General features: G+C 41.0%; 2 protein-coding genes across 7 annotated transcripts in view; one reads left to right on the top strand and one right to left on the bottom strand.

Moving 5' to 3' along the window:
* The first annotated feature begins 1,648 nt into the window (after nucleotides 1-1,648).
* On the top strand, nucleotides 1,649-10,933 carry LOC111570643 (mitochondrial coenzyme A transporter SLC25A42). Its single transcript, XM_023273518.3, has 8 exons — nucleotides 1,649-1,974; nucleotides 2,354-2,511; nucleotides 4,471-4,582; nucleotides 4,823-4,848; nucleotides 6,583-6,749; nucleotides 7,872-7,988; nucleotides 8,142-8,293; nucleotides 9,598-10,933. The coding sequence occupies exons 2-8, from the start codon at nucleotides 2,425-2,427 to the stop codon at nucleotides 9,921-9,923; spliced, it is 987 nt and encodes a 328-aa protein (XP_023129286.1). The 5' UTR covers nucleotides 1,649-1,974; nucleotides 2,354-2,424; the 3' UTR covers nucleotides 9,924-10,933.
* A 7,967-nt stretch (nucleotides 10,934-18,900) lies between these two features.
* LOC118470501 (uncharacterized) overlaps nucleotides 18,901-23,992 on the bottom strand; it is a 43,702-nt gene continuing 38,610 nt past the window's right edge. For all 6 annotated transcript variants that reach the window (XR_008604156.1, XR_008604157.1, XM_055017922.1 and 3 more), the window contains exon 4: nucleotides 18,901-19,525. The gene's annotated coding sequence lies outside the window, so the exon portion shown is untranslated. The remainder of the gene's footprint in view (nucleotides 19,526-23,992) is intronic.

Here is a 23,992-nt window from a genome sequence, read left to right as displayed (position 1 = left end):
CAGCGCTATGGCCAGACTCGCGGGTTGCCAGGTTCGTCGCGTAGAACCCCCAACTGAAGCATCCAAAACCTTATTCATCCCAGTTTTGTGTCCTTTCCTCCTTTTTTGCAAACATTTAATCATGTTTGACACACACTTATAGTGGTAAGAGATAATAATTGTACAATATAATGATCTATTATCATATCCACTGTTCGTACTGTGTATATACTGCATATATCTCATTCTGTTTAGATCTGTACATGTGCATTTATCAATCTTTATTTTGTTGTCTACATTGATTATATTTATATACTTCTGGCTGTCCATACTGTTGATCTTATTTATACTTTAACATAATGTGTATACTCAAACTGCATATAATGCACTTTATTGCTTCTTTTCTATTTTTAATTACATGCTAAACTGCATTTTGTTGTCTTGGTATTTGTACAGTGTAATGGCAATAAAGTTGAAACCATTCTAATTTGAAAATAATAATCTTGATTTACTAAGCACACTGCAAAATCCAAGTTGTAAAGTGCTTCACAAGGCAGCACAATGAAACAGACAAATCATAAAATCATCAAAATTTAAATGACATAAAAAAAAAAACAACATGGTACCCATCAAAGTGTTTTAAAAAAGGTAAACCTGGGCAAAAATGCAAATGAAATGGGGAAAGGCGATCCAATAAATATGCGTTTCAAGAGTAAACTTAAAAGAAGTCACTAACTCATCTGACCTGATTTCCTCGGGCTGATTTTTCATGATTGCAAATACTCTGCCCTCTTGGGTTTTCAGCAGTGCTCCTGAAACCGACAAAGGACATGCATATTATCGGTATTAAAACATCAGAAATATAGCAAGGAGAGAGACCATAAAGTCTTAAAAATCTATCCTAAAACATACCGGGCACTAGTGTAAAGAGGGTCAAACTTTTGGTTAAAAGCCTGGCAGCTGACTTCTGAACAGTCTGGAGTCGATCAATAGCCTTTGGGTACCGGCATATAAAAAGGTGGTTGCAGTTATTTAAGTGTATTGGAAACAAATGTCAAACTGTCTACACTGATATCAGTTAATACAATGTAACACAAAAATGATAATTCCGAGTACAGTTGATGCACATGTTCTCAAAAAATGCAGGTATTTTAATTTAAGGTACTGTTGTCAGTCTGGTAATTAGTCAGGTAATATTTCATAATTAATAATATCGCATTGTCTTAATGTTAATATTTAAATCAGTCAGGTAAATTTGCCTAATTAGTAATATTGTAGGGCCTTATCCTTGATATTTAATTAAGTTGGGGAAATATATGTTTTTGTTGTGAGGTTTTCACTGTAATATTCAAATCACACAGAAATTCAAATAGGGTCTTAACCTTAATAACGGTAACTTGCTTAAAGATGTTACCTTGAATTATATAATGTGCATTTTCAATTTGAAAAAATGTAGAAAAGAAATCTATAGTGAAAAAACCCTCAGACTGAAACAATTTAAAAGTGAAAACAAAGAAAACACATTAAAGATGCAGAACAGTCCTTGTTGAATACATTAGGCAAACCTGGCAACCCAATGTTGGCAGATACTCTCGCGAGATTTTGCGAGATTAGCTTTATGGGTACTGTAGTCCAAAACAGTGACATACACTGCCCTAGTTTTCTGTAAGACCTTGGAAAGCCCAAATAATCTTGTGCGTCAAAGCGGAGGAGCAGCTCCGAGCAGAGTTTCCTCGCAGGCCGCCGTCTAAAAACAGACGAGCCGCTCCGCCGCAGCTCCACACCTGTCCGCAAAAATCAGCCTCACGGGGCGTCAACAACAACAAGAAGGAGGAGGAAAAAGACGCGCAGATCACAGAGCGCAAGTTAGTTAGGGGAGCTGCCTTCAAGAAATGTGTGCAAGAAGCTGCAGACAGGACGGACTGGTGACTGACTGGCTGAAAAAACGTCGAGGATTGCACTAGAAAAGGCTAATTTTTTTAATCAAAAACGAAGGTAAACACACACAGCGAGTCAGTGTTACACAATTAAGTGCATGTTTATTCCCTCTAATTATGATTTATTCATGCATTCGAGGTGGAAGTTATTGTGTGGCACGTTCAATTTTACGTAACCGATAAGTTGGCGAGGGTTCAGATGTATATTCGGTGGGTTGCTTACAAGCTGTTTATTGTTGTTTACCTAGCAGATTGTTTGTGGGGGGGGGGCGCATCGGGCGTGCGTGCAATCACGTACTCGGTCCAGGCACTGCGACACGAGTGGAGGTGTTGTTGTGTTTAGTAAAAAGTGTGTGTGTGTGTGTGTGTGTGTGTGTGTGTGTGTGTGTGTGTGTGTGTGTGTGTGTGTGTGTGTGTGTTTCCCCCCTTCTCTGCAGTGGGTTATTCGTGCCCTGGATGAGTGACTGGGTGTCCTGCTGCAGCTTCGGTTAACCCGTGAAGGGCACACATGGCCCACGGTGTCCACGACCACCAGGGCCGCCTGCCAGTGGCCCAGGCCGCCGTACTGACTCTGCCCGCACCCAGCCAAGCAAAGGTGAGCCTCCTTCCTTCCTATTATGCTTTTGAGCATGATTCATTATTAGAACTTGTTGGGGCAGGTTTAACGGGTGTGAGTTGCATTTTTGGTTGCACCTACAGGTCAAAGCTCAATAAAAGTCCCGCATGTTAAATAGAAAAACTTACATTTGGTGCAATATCAACACATAAAAGCTGTGGAGTTTCAATATTATGCACTTTTAGGAACTCTTTGCCATATTTATTTGTCTACATATAGAAAAACCTGCAGTTTAGCTCCTTTCAGCAGTCAAATTGAACTCATATTTCAGTGCAAATTCTGATCTAAAAAGTGATTTTTCATTTAACACTCAGTAATGTGCGATAACTACGTGTCTCTGCAACAACACACTGTTACACTGTATACTTGCACATTTACATTCATCATCTACCTGTGTTTCTATTTTTACGACATATTTTTCTATTTGAGTTTATATATGTATTGTGTGCTGTTTATATTTCTACGACTTTAAATGGGAGCAACTTAAGCAATTTCCCATCAGGGATCAAATATGTTTTTCTGATCTCAGATCAAACCTGTGCAATATTAATCCTCTATCAGTATTTCTGCTCACGAAACAATCTGTGCAGTTTTGTTGATTTGTTTTATTATTATTGAGAATTATATTTTATTAATATTATATATTATATTATTATTGAGAATTCTTAAAGGAATTCGACATGGCTTTAATTCTGACCCTTTAAATATTAAATCCTACGGAGCACTTTAGAAAATTAAGGTTGTAATGCTGAAGTTGGACCCATGTCAGCCATCTGTTTCTGATTTAATTAATGAATTTTACATTTTTACCAGCATTTCACCTTTTTATCACATTAAACACTATTAAATCCATGATAGGTCAGCATGAGGTGTCCTGTGTTACCACAGAATACAGAATTTTCAATCCTCATTCACTAAAAAACACCTTAAAATCAAGTTTTATGTCAAAGCTAGTGTTTGAAACCTGCTTTAATTGAGAACTAGTACTTATGTATACTTTTTGCAGTATCCCAACGTTGCAGATTTTCCCCACTGTGGGATTAATAAAGGCTTATCGTTTCGTGTTTACCATGTTGTGCAGTACAACAGTGTATCCAAAAAGAACATAATGTCCTTTTATCAAGGCACCATTTGTTTTGTATTTAACCTCCATGCTGTGTGGCTGAGGCTCTGCTGGCTGCTGTAGGGGGCTGTTGTTGTGATTGTGACATGCAGTGCAACCTTCCTGGTGCTAAACATGCTTTCGAAGGACATGCCTGTGCTGGTACATGGCTATAAATAGCAGGGAGGTGCAGCTAATCCAAAGCAGGCCTTCCTTTTGCAAAGCAGCGCAGCAGTAACTAGTTCTGGACAAGGACAGATGTTTACACTGGTTTCACATGATTGTAAAACAGTAGAATACATCTGAAATACATGTGATTGTTTGATGATGTTAAGCTAATTTTAACGTATAAGAGCTGCTTTAGTCGTCTGCAGCTGAGGTCAGGCGGCTAAATGACCTAAATACAAATGTTAAATGAATGGAATCGAAAACTAACTTTTCTCTCTTCTGGGTTAAGTTGTGAAATGTGCTTGTTTTTTTTCATGACAATTGCTCCTCTTATCAGTCTGTGGGAGTGTTTATTGGGTTCAGCTGTGCCACATAAAGACAAAGTTGAGGAAGTTGGCATTTTTTCTGCTTGTTCTGAGTCAATGTGGTGTTATTGCACGTGCACATTTCCTCATCTGGAGCAACTTTTTGCAGACGGAGGGACACGGGAGCGTTGGTGCTGATAAGCATATGAGGGCTGTTATACATTTGTGAGGGTCACACAGCACATGAACACAGATAAATGAGTAAACTTTCCCTTTTCTCGCCCACAACAAAACAACCAGTGAAGTGACGTTGTTATAATATATTTTAATGTCTGTATGATGTGACAAAATGTCTCTAAACAGGACTTGAGGCCCAGACTGACTGCTCTGGACTCTCTGCTTTGTGGTGCGTTTGCTGGAGCCGTTGCCAAAACAGTTATTGCACCTCTGGATCGGACCAAAATCATTTTCCAAGGCAAGAACAACCCTCCATAATAAGTTCCTTTTCTATATAGAGACAGAAAGTAAGCTACATGTAAGTGACTTAACTTGTGTTATGTGTTTGAAATGCCAGCATACATGCGACAACTGTTTGTGCCAGACTGTTATAAATGTTCCCAACTAGCCGATAATCCTCTTAGTGGATGTTTAGCCTACATGGGAGTGTGTTGTTTAACCTGGAGGCTCACTGTGTCCTTCCCTTGTTGTTTTACAGTGTCTTCAAAGAGATTCTCTGCTCAGGTGAGTTCAGTTTGTCTTATCAACAAATCAGAAGCTGATAAACTCCCCAGATTTACGTGGTTTAATATGAGGCCGTGGTGCTAAGAAGGGCAATTTAGAGCACAAACACAAAACATCTGATAGTCATGGCTCCTTGACTGAATATTTTTGTCTGTCAGAACTTAAAAAAAACATACAAAATAACTAATTTTACCACTTCACATGAAGGCTATAGTACATTGAGACATTAAGCTCTCTCATTGCATAGTACAGATTAACTGTTATTTGATAAACAAAAAATACTAAATACATTGATGATAAAATAATCTTGCTTGTATCTAGTTGATTTCTGCTGTAGTGTGTTTATACAGGCCCTCATTTGCTTATTTGCACACACATTGAGTCTTAAAAACTGTATACATTATTGTATTGGCTCTAGTGCACTGAGATGTGAATATTTGCCAATATATATCATGGATTGTATAGTAACTATTAAAAACAGTAAATGCATCAATAACAACAAAATTCTGGCCTATGTCTAGTTGACTTCTGCTGTAGAATTCTTGTATATGCCCTTATTCATACATTTACACTCACACAGTCAATTTTATGAACTTTATGCATCATTGCACCCTTAAATATGTAGACTCTAGTAAATAAAGACGTAATTTGTTCCATTATGTATTCTAAATTGTATTTTAGCTGTTAATTGATAAAAATTGAAAAGTCCAGTAAGACATGCTTTCTGCTGTAATGTTTTTATACCTGACCTCATGCTCACATTTACACAGTGATTCTTATCAACTTTAGGCATTATTCTACTCTTAAATATATAGGCTCTAGTACACTGAGAGGTGAATTTGTGTCATTTTCTAATGTAGATTGTATGTTAACTGTTAACTGATCAATTAAAAATAGCATATGCATCAATGAACTATAATCTGGCCTGTATGTGGTTGATTTCTGCCATAGTAGTCTAGTAAATGACCTCATTCACATATTTACACATGCTTTAAGTCTTAAGAACTTTATGCATCATTGTACTCTTAAATATGTAGGCTGCAGTACATTAAGACATGATTTTTTTGTCATTATGTAATATAGATTTGATATAAACTGTTAATTGGTTTGTTGTAATTAGTAAATACATCAATAACAAAAGTAACTTTAGCTGTACCCAGTGGATTTCTTTTGTAATATTAATATACAGGCCCTCATTTACACACACATTGAGTCATATGAACTTTATGTGTTATTGTACTCCTGAAATTATCATTGATTTTATATGAACTGTTAATTGATAAATATAAACTTTGAATGCATCCATTTCAATAATAATCTTGCCTGTATCTGCTGCAGTGTTCTTGTATATACCCTGATTCACATATTTACGCTTGTAGTCTCATGAACTTTATGCATTATTGTGCTCTTAGCAGTAGGTTTAGCATGTTGAAACGACTAGATGCAGAACATACACACACTCAGTTCTTTAATACCATGCAAAATATTGCAGTTTCTTTTATTATGTAAATATAATGCCATCCTGTCTTCACTTAGAGTGTAAATTCACACTTAGATTTTACATTTATTGCCTACTAACTCTGTTGCTACCGAGTACTGTAAGTTCCAGTTACCAAGACAATTTCCTTGCGTGTGCGAGCTCACTTGGCAGTAAAGTTTTTCTGACTCTGATCCTGCACACACGAAAGGCCTCTTCTGCTGTTTCTAACCCAACGCACACTGTCTCATCCACAGGAGGCCTTCAGGCTCATCTACTGTACATACGTGAAGGATGGGTTGCTCAGTCTTTGGAGAGGAAACTCTGCCACCATGGTGAGGGTCATGCCTTACGCCGCCATCCAGTTCTGCTCACATGAACAGTACAAGAGACAACTGGGGAGCTACTACGGCTACCAGGGAAAGTGAGTAAAGAATTTCCGTTCAGTTTTATTTAGTGAAGGTTTGTGAGGCCGGAAATCACGGATCACAAACTTTGTAATCTTTGGACCCACAGATACCTGCAGATAATAGATAAACTACAGGAGAGAGAGAGAGGACACGAAGTTAATGACTGATAGAGGTGACATATTGCATGGAAAATGAAAGAGGAAAGAATCTCTGAATGCATCGTGGAAAATCTCCCAGTAGTCTGGGCTGATAGCAGCAACTAAGGGGTGGTTAATGGTCACGCTGACTATAAACTACATCAAAAGGGAAAGCTTTAATTAGTATGTTAATTTGTGTGTATATGTATTTGGTTTGTGTGTTAACCACTGAAATAACTAGAAAACTGTTTGCATAACTCTTCTAGAATTGTTTTGTAATGTTTTGACAACTATTGAATGGACTCTTATGAAGTCTGACCCATTATCAGATAAAACTTTCTGTCCCATACTTTGATCTATGACCAACTACCTCATAAACTGATAGCCTTAGCTCCACTTTCTGTTAATTAGCCATTGATAGCACGCTATCATGCTAAATAAGGTGGTAAACATTGTATCCCGGCTCAGCATGAAAACGCATTGTCACTTTGGCTTAATTTTAAGGAATAAGAAATTCAGATATTTGTATATGAAAAGGAAAATGATGTTGTCATTGTTTATTAATTTTCTAGCAGCATATTCCATAAACTGGCTAGTAATTTACCACCAAGACACCGCTTGACTCCGCACCACCATCTGCTCTGCTACATGTGCTGCAGAGAGGATTATAAGCAATGAAGCTGGACAGAATATGTGATCACACTGTTTCTGAATGACTCCAAGCATTTGTGTCGGTGTTCTGTTCTGTTAAAGAAAGCTTTCATATCAGTCTATATCTAGCGGCGTACACCCTGATAACAATATATCTATAACAGACTAATATCAGTCGATAATATCAGCCAAAGAAAGTATTGTTTGGGTTCCAATTGTCACCATGTGCGCGTGATGTTAGCATTTAGCTCGGAGCACAATAGTGCCAAAGTACGGAGAGATGCTAACTGGCAAAAATATTTTTCTTTTATTGTTACTTACTACAGGTTATTGTCCTGTTTGTTTCAGAGCTCTGCCTCCTTTCCCTCGTTTCCTGGCTGGATCCCTGGCTGGCATGACTGCTGCTATGCTAACCTATCCTCTGGACATGGTTCGAGCCAGGATGGCCGTCACCGCTAAAGAAATGTAAGCACCTGTTTTTTGTTTCACAACCATAACACCTTTTAGCACGATCCAAAGGACAGTGGTGCAGTTGTTGTCTTGCCTTTGTGCTATTATGGTTACTGCATTTTGAAATGTTAAATACTGTCCTCCCTATTATGTTTAATCCTCCAACAGGTACAGCAACATCATGCATGTGTTTGTACGGATCTCCCAAGAGGAAGGTGTGAAGACGCTTTACAGAGGCTTCACCCCGACTATCCTGGGTGTCATCCCGTATGCAGGAATCACATTCTTCACTTATGAGACCCTCAAAAAACTACATACAGGTACTGACTATTAGTACTTAATAGGGATAGACCGATTATTGGCCTGGATGATTATCGTGGCCGATGTTTGGCATTTTTACGATTATCAGTTTCGACCAACTACCGATAGATTAAATGCTCTACTTCAGGTCTGACGCAGCCTCCTCTCTCTGTCTGTTGTCACTCTGTGGTCTCAGAAATGTCTCTCAAGCAGCAAAAACTGAACAAGAAACACAAACCAGGAAAATAGCTACTCTCACAGTGGTTTAAGGCTAAGCTAATGGCTAGCGGCTAAGTTAGAAGGCAGCCACAGATCAACCAGAAACAAAGTCAGGAAAACAAGAATTAATAACGTTTTAGAATATGGACCTTAGTGGGATATAAACATGATAGAGCAGTGAAATATTAAGAAAATAGAGAAGAACAGCAGACGTAACTGCAGGAGATAAACTAATCAATCTCAGTCGAATCAGAGGAGAGCGTCCTAATTTAATCACTCCTGTTTCAGTTCTAGCCACCCTTATTAATATAGAAGCCTAGTTATGAATGACAGCTATCACTTGCTCAAAACATTATATTTGATGTTTATCAGTTCCAAATATCGGCCTTTCTTCATTCCCAAAAATTGGAATCGGCCCTAAAATAACACATATTGGTCAATCTCTAGCACTTATTGTGGTCTGTTAACCCTCCTGTTGTCCTCATTTATGGGCACCAAAAAATATTGTTTCCTTGTCTGAAAAAAATCCAAAAATTCAGCAAAAAAATCCCCCAAATTTCTGAAAATTTGCAAAAACTTCAGGATGAAAATTCCAATAATTCCTTAAAAGTTTCCCTTAAAAATTTTATTTAAAAAAAAAAAAAAAAAAAAAATCCCCCAAATTTGGCAAGAAAATCTTTGAAATTATTTTCAAAAAAATGAGTAAAAATCTTCCACAAAAATCCTAAAAATATCTAAAGTGACTCCATATATATCAGTAAAACTTCTAATATTCTCTTAAGAACATTCACAAAAAATCAACCAAGATCCAGTGAAATTCGCTGGATTTTGGTTGATTTTTTGTGAATGTTCTTAAGAAACATTTTTAACATTTCTTTTTTTCCACGAAAATGTGTTCAAAGATTTCCCAAAAATGTTGAAAATGTGGACATCAGAAGTTTCACTGTGAAAATATATATTTCCACTTTTTCAAACTTTGAAACGGGTCAGTTTTGACCCGCAGGACGACATGAGGGTTAACATCTGCATTCAGTGTAGTAAAGATGATTTTTTTTTTTCCCCACTGTTTAACTCGTTGTTTTCTTTGTCATATTTCTCACCGTAGAAAAGACGAAACGATCCCAGCCGTACCCTTATGAGCGTCTGGCCTTCGGTGCCTGTGCGGGCCTGATCGGACAGTCGGCTTCGTACCCTCTGGACGTGGTACGTAGGCGGATGCAGACGGCCGGCGTCACCGGTTCATGCTACAGCACCATTCTGGGGACGATGCGTGCGATCGTAACGCAGGAGGGAGTCATACGTGGACTGTACAAAGGCCTGAGCATGAACTGGGTGAAAGGCCCCGTGGCAGTGGGGATCAGCTTCACCACATTCGACGTCACGCACGGCCTTCTGCTCAAGCTGCACCAGATGGGCTACTTCATCCACTGAACGGAGCTGGAGCAGAAAAGCGCAGATGAGACTTTCATAAGGAAGGTGGTCGAGTCTGACAGGAATGAGTAATGCAGGACGTTGCTGCTGCACAGTCCTGTTCCCTTCACGTGGGAGTGGATGAGCCGACAGGAAGTGTGTTTGTGCACGCAGAAACGCAGAATCTGAAACTGTTGCAAACGAGGAAGCAAAGAGACAGAGAAAGCCTGTTTTTAATTTGTCAATCAGAACTTTTATTGTGAAATCATGGTACTGTGGGCGTGGCTAAAACGGTGAACGTCAGAGGAAGTGTTTTTCGTGTATCAAAATGGAGGATTTTGTGTTAATAGGATGATGCTTGCACTTTATTCAACCTGCAATGTTCTTTCAGTTTAATCCTGCATCAATTCAATGATTTTAATTCTTTTAATTTGGAGAGAAATTATATTTTTATTTCAATAATAGTGCTTACTTTTTAATTCTGTTAAATAGCCGGATGATACAGGGTGGACTTTGTACCTGAAGGGTGATTTTGCTGTCTGTTTTGTTTTTAATTTGATTTAATCATGGTGCCAATAATGGATTGAACTGACCCAGATGGAGTAAATGATTGTAGGAGGATGATGATGTCAGCAGGACTGAACCGGTTCACTGTCCGTCCAGCACTGAGATGTGGAAACGTATTACTTCTAATGTCTAATAAATGGACACTAATGAAACATATGAGAAATAAATCTATCTATATATATATATATATATATATATAATGCAGATCCTGGTTTATGTAAATGTCATTGAGATATTCTGCTGTGCTCACGTGGTTGTGCACATTCTCTGGTTGCTTTTACTTGACTGGGAGGCATCGTTTACTCAAAAGGAAATCTAAAAATGCTAACTCAGTTACATGTGAAATATGGAGAAATCTAACTTTCTCTAACAATGTCCATTTCAGCGACACAGTATATCCAAAGATGTAAGTTTACGGTTGTTTCAAACATGACTGGCCTTGCAATAAAAATGTTCATTCACAACACCGAGCAATGACTCCTTTTGTCCACTTGAGGGAGCCGCGTGATAAGCAAAGCTGATGACAACATCAGCAACATTCAGAAGTGGCTTTAAAGCTAAAATTAGCATCTGACCGGGATGGTTGCAGCAGGTTTGTACTGGCTGCACAAAAAACTTTAATACAATGTTTTGTGGTGTAACAGCTACACGGATTTTTAATTTTAGTAGTATATAATGTGATTTTAACGGCATTAGTTTCTTCATACTGACATGTGTTCAGTCTGTTTTGGTCTGTTTTCACAGATTTGAATAGGACTTAAATGAATGAAAAAATGTAGTATTTCGTATATAATCGTGTGAAATTGCACTTTATATATATATATGTGTGTGTGTGTGTGTGTGTGTGTGTGTGTATATATACATATATATCAATTTCATCCATCATTTCTGACCCACCTGTGTGTGAGGCCCAGTAGATGGCAGCATTGAGCAGCTCCACTTTCTTGTGCATCCTGAACCATTATGGAGGTTATTTAGGCTCTGATGGCCTGAACTTGACCTGCCCTCTGCTCAGAGACACTTTAGCTGTTATTTTTTTTACTTAATAAAGGTAATTTTTTTAGCTGTACTGAAATTATTTTGTGTGCAATTTCTGCTACTCTAATTTTTTTGCTGATTTTAATGTGTCAAAGTGAAATTTTGTAAAACAAAATTAGTGAATTTGCATTGTGAAACGGCACAAAGGCTAATCACGCACTCAGATATTGTCAAAATTACATGTGTATTGTTTGTATTTTCTTTCTTATATATGCACACGTGATGCCAATATTGCACTGCAATTGCAAGTGAATAAGCTGTATAAAACGGAATTAAGAAAAACACACAATTCATGCTACATTTAATGACAATATTAGAAATAACATTAATACTTGTATTTTGGGATTATTTATAAGCACTGTATTACAAAGTAGTTTATAAAACATGTAGAAAAATAGCTAGAAACAAGCAGCAATATAATATATAAATAAATAAATATGAAAACGTGTTTTTCAGCAACACATTTATTTATCAATAACGTCAAGCACTTGTGTGTGTATTTTCACACCTTTATTAAATATATCAAACCGCATTAAGCAGCCAAACACACATCATTTAAAAGCTAATATCAAAATGAATTTATGATAGATACATGCTACTATATATACATACGTATTTCATATATTTATAATTATTAGAAGCTTACAATATCAGCACATGTGTTAATTAATAGAAGTCTGATTTATGGTTCAAATACATTACACTGTGAATAACAATAATGTGCTGCATTCAATCCGAGCGGTTTCTTTCCTCGTCTTGTCCTGTTTTACTGCACTGGTGGATGCGCATGAGCTGTGAGTAAATGCAAATTGTATGTGTGTGTGTCTGTCGCATTATTCACCCCCCAAAACCACCTCTTCTTCTTCTTCTTCTTCTTCTTCTTCTTCTTCTTCTTCTTCTTCTTCTTCTTCTTCTTCTTCTTCTTCTTCTTCTTCTTCTTCTTCTTCTTCTTCTTCTTCTTCTTCTTCTTCTTCTTCTTCTTCTTCTTCTTCTTCTTCTTCTTCTTCTTCTTCTTCTTCTTCTTCTTCTTCTTCTTCTTCTTCTTCTTCTTCTTCTTTCTTCTTCTTCTTCTTCTTCTTCTTCTTCTTCTTCTTCTTCTTCTTCTTCTTCTTCTTCTTCTTCTTCTTCTTCTTCTTCTTCTTCTTCTTCTTCTTCACCACTGGTGGCTGAGTGTCGCCTCCTGAACTTCCCATCCAAGCAGCTGGATGGAGGGATGCTGCCCTCCTTCCATCTGCCCACCCTCCATCTCTCACCCCCCCCCCCCCCCCCCCCCCCCCACCCCCACCACCACCACCACCCCTGCTTCTATGACCTTGACTGTGAATTATGGGATATCCTGCCACCCTACAGTGTGCAGCCACCCAGCCTGGTATTGCAACAGTCGAAACAATACGACTGGGTGGATAACATGGTCGGAGGGCGGGTGCTCTGAGGGAAGCGGGAGGCGGAGGAGGAGGAGGAAGAGGAGGAGGGATGGAAGGATGCTTCTTGAAGGCGCTGTTGCCATAGGTAACCTGGATCTGTGCCAGCGAGAGGGGAGTGAACCATTTGCATGTATTCAAATCTCGCATGAATAATTCACTTTGAAGCGCCTGCTGGAGCACTGGCAGACAATAGCTGCTCACACACATATGCACATAAATGCACAGTATAGGATGGAAAATGTGAAAAAATACAGGCTTCCCGCGTGCACACACACACACACACACACACACACACACACACACAGCCTGGTAGGGTGTGAGAAAGGTGAGGAGGTTACACTGGCAGGAATAAAAGGTTTCTTGGAGCTGAATCAGATTTGGATGTGTTGCCATTCTGCATGTATTTCAGCGCAAATTAAAAACTGGCTGCACGAGGCCCGTCTTTGCACAATGGATGCGGCGAAACCAGACACGGGAGCCGTTTGACTTTGAGCTTATACCGTGCAGCACAGGCTCAGATTAGGGAATGCATGGTAAACATGTCCGCACATGCTCACGCCCCTGCAGAAGCCACGCTGGCCGGGATCCAGTCACTCTGAAGGCCCGAGCACCTGACTCCGAGGCAGCTTTCATAAATTCAAAAGCATTAAAGTGCCTTAAGGGATGCTTTATCTAACATAAACGGGCCTGTAAACGTTTCCCGTGTAAAGTCCCCTTAAAAAAGCCAAGAAACTGGTGGAAAAAAGGCTAATCACGCCACGGTGACTGTAAAACTCAAGCTGCAGCCGCTCTATGCAAGCACGCTGATATTTACAAGTGCTATAGGACTGTCCTCCTCTCCCAGCTCCCCTCTCCACCACAGCTCAGTCTTGTTAATTTTATAAGATCCAGCATATTGCCACTTATCGGCTGGCAGCGTTGTAAAAGCTCTGGGGTCAGTGCATTACTGAGCTGCTGGGCTCCGCTCTTCCATTAGAGGGAGTGTTCAGGCTGCGTTGGCCTTCACTCAATCAAATACAGGCTCCAAACGGCTGCTCCAAGTGCAGATGAGGGGGCACAAACACACACTTTAGCACACACACACACATACAAATGGAGACTCCTTCAATCCCTGGGTGTGAAACTATAGCACGCATAAATCTGAGCACATAAATCTGGGCACCTACACACACATAGGAGTGCTTGTTACCTCCGCTGCTCACTGTTTTCAAGCCCACAGGCGGTTAACACACTCATTTGCATGGAGTGTTTGCATTTAAAGAGAGTAAATGCATAGGTGCATGGTGCTTGTACGGCGCCTGACATTTTCACCGCTTGGCATTTAAACGGATTCAGCACCCAAATGAGTTGTAGCTTCCTCCAATCTGTGGATCAGGTGAAACAGATGAGAGGTGCAGCCCACAGCGGCGGGCGAGAAACAAGAATCCCCATGATTTAATAGAGATGCTAAAAGAGAAATTTAAATAGAGGCTGTGCTTTTTTTGTTGTTGTTTCTTGATGTGCCTAAAATTATTTTTCCACAATCAGGCTGGAAATGAGGTCAATTTTATGCTGCTGCCTGTCAAGGTAGTGTCAAGGTCATAGGAAGTTAGAGATTAAAGATAAAATAAAATGCAATATTATGATTTTGCAGTAAATGTGCATTCACTTTCTGTCTTTTTGATAATTTCTTGCACATTATAGAGTGGAAAATGCACAAAAATTTGTTTAAAAATGTTCTTTAACAGCTTCTATATGAAGAATATAACATGTTTTCAAGTGAGAGTTTCAAATTTTATTCGTGAGACGCTTTTCTTCGAATGTCTCCATTGTGTGTCCATGCAGCTCCACATTTCTGCACTCGTAGCATATGTAAAGACCGAGTGCACCCATCTCTGCCTTCAGTGCACATTTATAAACATGTATGTATTTCTTGTGCAGGAGCAGGAGATGTTGGGGGGGCGGGTGGCTGGGGGGGCGGGTGGCTGGGGGGGGGGGCAGGTGGGTTGTGCAGTGGGTGGACAGACGAAGGATAAGGCTCTGACAGACTTTGCATGAGAATGGCCGGGGTCCTGTGAACCTTCTGCTCCCTGCGTCCACATTCAATGGCATCGCTGCAGTTAGCATGACAAACTAGGCTCCAAGTTCTCGGACTTTTTAATGCAGCCCCCCACCCCACCACCCCCCCATGCCCTGACTCCATCATAACAAACTCCTCCCGCCTTCACCCTCAACTTGCTCCTCTGTGAGCGCTGTGGGGTAAAGCCTACACATTTTATTAGGCGTCTGGGGGGCTACCAAGTTCAGGGGAAGGCAGGGAGACGACCCCTCTGCACTCACAGACACACAAATAGACACACACTTACTGAGCCAGTTTCACATTACAGCATCACTGATTTGAATTTCTATGATTTGAAACATTTTTAATTCACCGAAATCAAATTGAGCTTCATCAGATTTGATAAATCTGATGCTCACACTCTCATTATGAGTTAAATTTTTTCCCCTGACTCTAACATCACATCAACACATTTTGAAAGTCAGCTTTTTATCACACGTGAATGTGAGAATAGTTTCTGTGCACCGGACTTCTTGTGGTTCGGAAAACAATTAAACAAATGGTGAACGTACGATTAAAAAACGGACTCAACACTGGGTGCAGCCAATTTGACAGCAGTTAAATTACGGTAAATAATCTGCTGAGAGGACAGCCTATATAAGAATTATTTTTGGTATGTGTGTTTGCAGAGATCTCATCACAGATAAACTCTCTGAACTCAAATTTTTGGATGCTACTGCACTGAAATGAAGTCAAAAATGATTTAAAAAAATAGATTGTCCATGTAGTGTATTTATATAAAAACACCTACTTGAGCTTCTGTTCATTAGAAATGTCTTCATTCATTGGAGCTAAATGTGCTAATGATTTTCCAGCAAAGCAGCATCGCCATAATAAAAATGCAACAGCGTTGCATTTTGCTGTTTTTTTAATGTTAATAATAAGGATTTTCCAGTCTATTTTTGCTGTGTTGGTGCAAATGTCCTCACTGTACAACACACATCCCTCCTGAGGGCCTGAACACTCTTCACACTGATGCGCTCTCACGAAGGACAATTAAGATGCTATTTAATGAGGCCAGTTTTAGGAAAATGAAATCGCACTCTATTTTGGAGGACATTAGAGTGTCATCGCAGGGCGCCATAATTTTCAACAAGAGTGGAATTAAAAATAGCATAGTTTCCGAATTGAAAGCGACGAAATACACAAACAAACCATAAAAATAATGTTTCTTGTTATTATGACGAATGTAAGCGCAATCTGAGCAGAGTGCTTTTTAACAATTTATGTTATTTTGGTGAAATAATTTAATGTGTCAACTGATTTGATCTTTTTTTCCCTTTCTGTAATATTAATTACATCTTTGCTGCTTCATGCATCGTCATATTGTGTGTGTCTGAAACAACAGATGCTCAAAAAAGAAAAAAACCAACAGAAGGAGCAAAATAGTGTGATGTAAAATATGCAACAATTTGATCATTATAAAAAACACATCTTGTTTATTCCAGCACATCTGTCAGAGGAAACCAAACAGAGAATTAGCAAAATCACTTAGAGGTTTACATGCAATAAAGCAACACAGCAGCACCTTACACACCCTCCTTTGCATTGTCTTATTTTATTATTATCTGTTTTACAGCCACTGAGCTTTATTATGCAGCTCTGTCCCGCCGTTAAAGGCCTTTGTGTTGTTAACGGACCGAGATGTTAGAGACTCTCCATCCACAAACAAACAGCCAAGCAATTAAAAGACAATTAGTCGACCCCTGAGGGTTTATTTAGGTCAATAATGGGGCTGCTTTTACAAGTCAAGGAGCTGCTGCAAATCAGCGCAGCGGACAGATTAGAAAGACTTTAAATATACTGTGAGTGCGGCAAATTGTCAGTGTGTCTGTCTGCTAAAAAACTAAAGGCGAATTCAGAGGAAAACCTAATTGTGTGTTTTCTTCTTGTGTCTTTTAGCAAAACTATAGCAAATATGAAGGGATTACAGTTAATTTTAGAGTGATGACACGGCCAAAAAAAAAAAAAAGAACAAAGTGTGCTGTGTAAATATTTGTAGGGAAGCATTATAATAAAAACAAATAATTCCATCTTTCAGCACGTTTTTTTCCCCCTCCACGCTTGTCTTCACATTTGCTACCAGCTGCGAACAGGCCTCCGACTTGTACACAGACTTTATGTGACATGATCCGTAACTCTATCTATAGGTGTTATGGTATCATTCCCACCATTAAAGAGGTTTTCCACCTCCCCGATGACCTCCGCCTCGCCTCACAGGACAGAGAAATCCACCTGATGGCCATGTCTTTTCACTATACAGAGGCAGGCGCTGAAATGTGCGAGCGTCGTGTGTGTGTTGGGAGGGCTGGTCACTCCGTGTACAGTGTACAGCTTTAGAAAGCCGGTGGGGCTCGGCCTTCTCCCCGGTGAGAGTGGGGGAATCTAGCACGGCCAGTAAGCATGTATATCAGGCCATCTCACGGCTGGCTGGACGCTCCCTGGGTGGCCCACCGTGGTCAATACTGCACTGGTGACTGGACACACAGAATGGGATAATCTCCTACTTTCTTTCAGGGCCATGGTGCACGCGCACACACACACACACACACACACACACACACACACACACACACACCTCCTTTTATACTGGCCTGGCCATGGAGGCTTGCCTGGTCCTATAATTTCAGGTCAGGACCAGTCGGGGGGGGGGGGGCGGGGGGAAGGCTGAGGACTGAGGGGAGTCCAGAGCGAGCGAGGGGACTGGTGTTGATGTGGGGGGTGAGGGGGAGACCTGGAGGGGAGCAAAGGAGCCCATTTCAGCCAGAGCAGTGGAGCACACTGGGGGCACTGGGGCATCGCCTCTGCTGGCTGTTGGGGGGAAAACAAAAGGAGGTGTGATCCCCACATAAAAACAGGAGCGATGTGATGTGTGTGTGTGTGTGTGGTTATGAATGTGTATCATTGTTCGGAGTTTCCTTCAGCTCCAGCAGTTCGCTTCAACACCCCTGCTGCTCACACACAAAGGCACCTAATTGACACTACAGATTTAGGCCACTAGGTTTAACTGTTCCCCTTCCAGCCCTTCAGTCACTGCTGGAATAATCAGAGTAATCTAAGTGAACAGACTCCTGCAGCTTCTTGTACCTCATCTCAGGCAGGACTTGTAGCATCAGTGCTGTGTTTGTGCTGAGGTGGATCAGGCTGCTGATGTTGGATATTTTTGTTCTTGTCATTAAATCCAAAACCAGATTTTCTGTCAATCCCAATCTCAGCCTTTCCTGTTCTAACCCTTCAGTCACAGCTGGAATCATCAGAGTAATCTAAGTAAACAGACATGTATTCTAGTACCAGTGTTGTCTTGCTGCTGAGGTATAACTGGATGATGACAGTCTATATTTTTGTTCTTGTAATTACCGTAAATCTAATGAAAACACCCAAACCACATTTTCTCTGTCTTTTCAACTTTTGAAAACTTGCCTTTAAGTTTCGGCCCTAAATTTCAACAAAAATGGGCCAGAAATCTACATTTATATGTATGTAAATTGTAAACCATCTCCTAAAAAAGCTGCAGTTTTTAGCAAATGCACCCAAAAAGGAATGAACAGTGCATCGGCAGTAAGTATTTGCAGCACCAGGACCGAGAATGAAGGACTGACGAACTAAACTGCAATACAGATGTGCAACAAATTTAAAGCTTTAAGGCACAGACGAAAAAGATACATCAAGCTTTGGATATGCAGGAAATTAGGATCATGTCTATTGTTGTTTGGGTATTTTCAGGGGATTATTCAGCATTAATAAAGATATAGAATCTCATCAGACTTCTCCTGTAGCTGTAAATTATAACCCCAGCAATTAAAAGCAACTCCATGACATGTACAGAAACAAAACTCAAACAGATCAAGAAAGAAAAAACAACTAAGGCGGCTTTTCATTTCACAAATGGATCAACTTTATTGAGAATATATATCATATCAAAACAACACATTCATAATTTTGCAATCTCATTCACTCTTTCATGATAAATTAGTTGATTACACTGTCAGAAAGATTGCATAAATTCATGTGTACAGAAAAAGTGGAAAGTAATTCAACCGCTACAAACTCTTGAATGATTTTACAGTCAAATACTTGAATGTAAATTACTAAGTGAAAAGAGGGACCCCTTGGGGTCTCATCCAATCTCTGACCTAAAATTGGTCTCAAATATAGTAATTCATATCTAATGAAACTAATTTTGGAAAATATTATTCGGCAGCTCCATTTTACACTTTAGACAGCTCTTAAATTGATTCAACCTCTACACTTACCTTTTAGAAGCGGCTCTGACTTACCTGTTCGCGTCCACAAAGACCGCCGACAATCAGAATCTAATGATGTGTGTCTAACTGGCTGTTCTTGCAGGTGCAGAGGTGGCATTTTCCATATGTAGCCAAGGCTAAACACGTTCAAAGAAACTGGCTACAGACAGCGTGTGGTGCTTTGTTATTCGGGCCTAATAATGGAAGCTTGATCGCCGTTTTTCATCTTCATGGTGGCATTTCTGACTGCATCTGTGAAGATATGAGCATAAAAAAAGAATGATTAGTGAAAATGGAGATCCTGCAAATTGTGCCTTTAGTCCAGTAACATTCATCTAAGTAGCAGCGAACTGAACGTTATGCAGGAAAAGCTGGGATTGTCTTTGCTTAAATCTAGCAAGGATGACGCTGCTTGTGTCATCATCACTCCCAGACACACCAAACTGTTAATAGGAGGCATGTGCACGGACGTGTGTGCATGTACGTTTGCTTGCGCGTCTATCAGCTGTCTGCATCAGCGGTGTGCACGACCCATGAGCTAGCAGACAGTCATGGGTCAGAGGTCAAGGTAGAGCCTGTCTGGGCTTCCTGGCTGACCCCAACGCCTGCAGCACAAACACACACATACGCAAACCAGAGGGGGTTACCAGACTAATATCACCTTTGGGATTAGGATCCAGACAGCAATACATTGACCCCAAACACACTCACACACACACACACACACACACACACACACACACACACACACTGGGTGTCTTGGATGCTGGATCTGCTTGGTCATAAAACGGGTTGTTAAAGCATGATGCAGAGATGCTGAGTCTGAGGAGGCCATCTAATTATCTTTCAGCACAGGAGCCTTGTAGCAGAGAAACAAGCTAGCACAGTACTAGCAAGCACCGGTCGAATCTGTAAGGCAGCTACAATTATTTAAATATTTAAAAAACGTGAAGCTAGCAGAGCATGTTGCTAAAGCTTGCACTCCCTGTCATGTGTCAAATATTTAACTCCGTAATTTAACCCGAACCCTGACGTAGCTACAGGAAGTCAGCGCCCAGAGCACCAATCTGGATAAAACAACAGAAGCGTGCCAGACACTTGTTAAAAAAAAAAAAAAAAAAAAAAAAAATCACATATCAAAGAGAAGCGGGACTGCAGGATCTCAACACAGAGCGAGACAGAAAAAAAGGTCAAATTCAGAGGAGCTGATGGGCTTCACTGCGAGGCCATCGGGAACACTCCCTAAATAAGCCCGAGTGTTAAGCCCGCTAATCCCCTGTATTATTGCAACATCTGTGAGGTCTAGAGAGGCTCTGCCAGTGATTACCAAGACAGATGTAAACAATATCCTGAGCTGAAAAAAAGGAGAGGAGAGGAGAGGAGAGGAGAGGAGAGGAGAGGAGAGGACTTCGCTGATACGAGTAAGAAACTAGAACAAGAATAGGATCAGAAAACTAGATAGAGAAAATGTGGAAAACATAAAATGTGTGAGATGGGAGCGTGTGTGTCGAGGGATTTAAAGGAGAAAAGGAAGACGAGGAGGAAGATTGACGAAAAGCAGCAGCAGAGGAGGTGGTGATTTTAGAAGAAACACAAGATGGGAGGAGTTGGCATGGGTTGAAGATCGAGGATTGATAAACTACAGTAGATGGGGGAGGTGGAGGGAGACAGAAGGTGACAGCATGAGGGGAGCAAGAGCAGCAGATTGGGAGATGGCAGACCTGGGGCCAGGCGTGCCCCGACCGGCTGACGAGACACCAGGGAGACGTGCCTAATTTATGCAGAGTTGGGCTGAAGGGGCTGCAGAGTGGAGGGTGTCTGGGACCCCCTTCAATAGCCCTGAGAACTGAGGGGAGCAGCTATGGGTGCTAGCAGTGTGAGAGCAAATGGGGCAAAAGAAGGGGGGATGGGGGCGACTCTCTTCTTTTTTTTTCTCTTTTTTTTTTGGAGAGACAACAAGGGGGTTGGAGGCTGCTCTCCCTGCTCAATTCAGGCGAGGCTGTCCGTCTGACGTCCCATTAAGGTTTGGGACAGGGCATGGGGAACGAGGCGATAAAGGGGAGAGGGGAAGGAGGAGGAGAAGTGAACGAGATGCTCTTTCTCCCCCCTACTCCAGCCTACTTCTCCAGTCTGGCTACCTATTAGATCCACGGGACCGTCTGTCTGCTTCTCTGCATACTAATTTCCCATTACCACAGCCTTGAACGTGAGCAAAGAACAGAGTCGGACTAAATCAGAGACGAGTAGCCCGGCTGATGGGTTGGCTGTATGAGAGGGTATAAGAGTGCTTTAGCGGTCAGGCAGACAGGTCCAGTGGACAGACTATGTGTTGTAGTGTTAGCCCAATACCGGCCTTCGCTGAAACACACAAATTTGTCTTTGGATTTTACTTGGTTTTATTTTATCCTTAAAGGTTCGATCTTGCTTGATGAACATATAGACTTTGATTACAATCTAGATTTCAGTGGAAAACAATGGATCTTCTCTGATTAAAGGAGCAAGAAAAAGACGCTTTCATAACTTTACGTCTTTATGGACATAAAATCATTCAACTCAAACAATGAAGCAAACAAAATTCTCTTTTTTTGTCACATGATGACACCACTTTATACTAAAGGTCCACGAGTAAAGCAGGTTGGAAATCACATCTAAACTGTTTTTTTTATCAACAAAGAAGAAAATTCTTTGCAGAGACGTTGCATATATATTTATATTTTTGGCATGAATTTCTTAGAAATTCAGATGAATGCAAAATACTAGCCATCTGCTGCATTTAACTTAAAAATGCCAATGCTAGCTAAAGTCAGCTTTCAAAACATTGAATCGGTTTTGTGTCGAATGTAAGGAGACAGACAGTATGCTTTGTGTATGTGAATCCTGGTTGATGGCCAAGTGAATCTGTGCGTGAGCGCCGTTCGAGCGCCCAGCGAGAAGCAGAATGGACAGCCAGGCAGGGTGATGGTTGAGTCTGGTGATGCAGGCAGACAGTTTAATGACAGTCCTCACCCCTGAACATACAAACCAGTGAGCGCCTGGCACGCTCACAGATGTACACACAGCGTATGACACATGCACCTATATGTGTGATATATGGTGTGGCGTTTTCTGAAAAAGACACCGGGGCCGGTGAAAATGAAAGAGAAAGAAATCTTTCTGTGTATGACCCTGGAAAACATAACTGGAGGGGCTAGAAATGGCTTCCAGGCACTTCTTTTGAGTGTCAATGTATGCTGTTGAAAATAAATAAACAGGTCTGAGCCTGTCCTTCAGCGCAGGAAGCGACAAATACGTGCATGAAAATGTCATTAACTATAAGAAATTAAAGTTAATTGTCAGTATCGCTGTGGTTAGCCGTGTTCGCAGGCGAACAGTGTAAAAGTGGAGAGCTATTCACTGGCTCAACTGAAGCTGGGCTCTTTGTGCTTTTTGTGTGCTAAGTTGTGCCTGGCCATGGCCTTGCATCTTATTCAGCAGGACTTGCTCAGGTCTGGACTTGAATTTGGTGCCCAAACAAAGACATAGAGCCACCTCATTAAAAAAACATGTCATTGGATCAGGCCTGGGCTGAATTGTGTGATTTTCCCTCCTACCATAAGTGACCGTGACTGAGCGTTGGGCTGAATGAGTGGCCGGATAGAGGCCTACCAATGGAGCGCCACGCCACATCCCTATGGGAACCACCCCCTCACAGAGGGGGGTACATTTAAAGCTTTGTTGGTCTGTTAACACAGCTTTTTAAAATGCCTCTTTATGGACTCAGCTAAGCAAACGGCCGCCCCTGGTTTTCTTGTGACAGAAGGAGAAAGTAAAAAAAGGAAAAAAAAGAAAAGGAAAGGAAAGACAGAAGACAGTGAAGGCCAGCAAAATAAGAGGGAAGAAAGGTGCTTATTCCAAGTAACTTTAAATAATGACAGCATGTGCACTCCACGAAAGTTCAAGTGAGAAACTGTTCTTAATTTAGTTTTATGTGATATGAAATGAACACTCATAAAAATATTTGCAGTCGCACCTACAATCACACTTTAATATTTCAAATCCATGCTTTATACCTCGCCAGAACACAGACAATACCCTACCTAGAGAAGTCTGTACATCTGCTCTCGTTGCATCTAATCACCAGAGAAGTGAACTTTGCTGCAGCTGAATGCAGTGGAACCAGGTCATTGACAAACTGCAGCGTCTCACCATGTCCTCTGATGGAGTCAGCACACACGTTCACCCAAAGGACTACAGCCGTCCTGCTGCTGAAACAATAGGCTTGTGTGGGCACGAGAGTGTGTGTGTGTGTGTGTGTGTGTGTGAGACAAACACCGTCCTGCCTGAACCTGGGCTGGACACTTAGTCAGTCTCACAGGGCGCCCAGGATGACAGTGAAATGAATAACAATGAACTTGCTGAGCGCCAAGTTCAGAACATTGGAAATGAACCACAGCTGATGAGTGCAGCCGTACACAGCCGAATGTGAGTGTGTGTGTGTGTGTGTGTGTGTGTGTGTGTGCGTGTGTGTGTGTGTGTGTGTGTGTGCGCATAATTGTGTCAACGCACTCAGGAAATATCTCAATATGAGCAGAGCGCCGGGCTCCAGAGAAGAGCACCCACTAAGATGAAAATGCACACATGCACACCTTTTCTCTTCTCTCCCTCTCGTTCCCCTCCCCTTCCCATCTCGCCGTGCACATGCAGCAAGGACCCGTCCTCACGATTCTATTGCTGTCTGCT

This window comes from Amphiprion ocellaris, chromosome 2, assembly GCF_022539595.1.
Source record: "Amphiprion ocellaris isolate individual 3 ecotype Okinawa chromosome 2, ASM2253959v1, whole genome shotgun sequence".
Classification (NCBI taxonomy): domain Eukaryota; kingdom Metazoa; phylum Chordata; class Actinopteri; family Pomacentridae; genus Amphiprion; species Amphiprion ocellaris.
The sequence above is the reverse complement of the archived record's forward strand: the minus strand, read 5'-3'. Positions and strand labels throughout refer to the sequence as shown.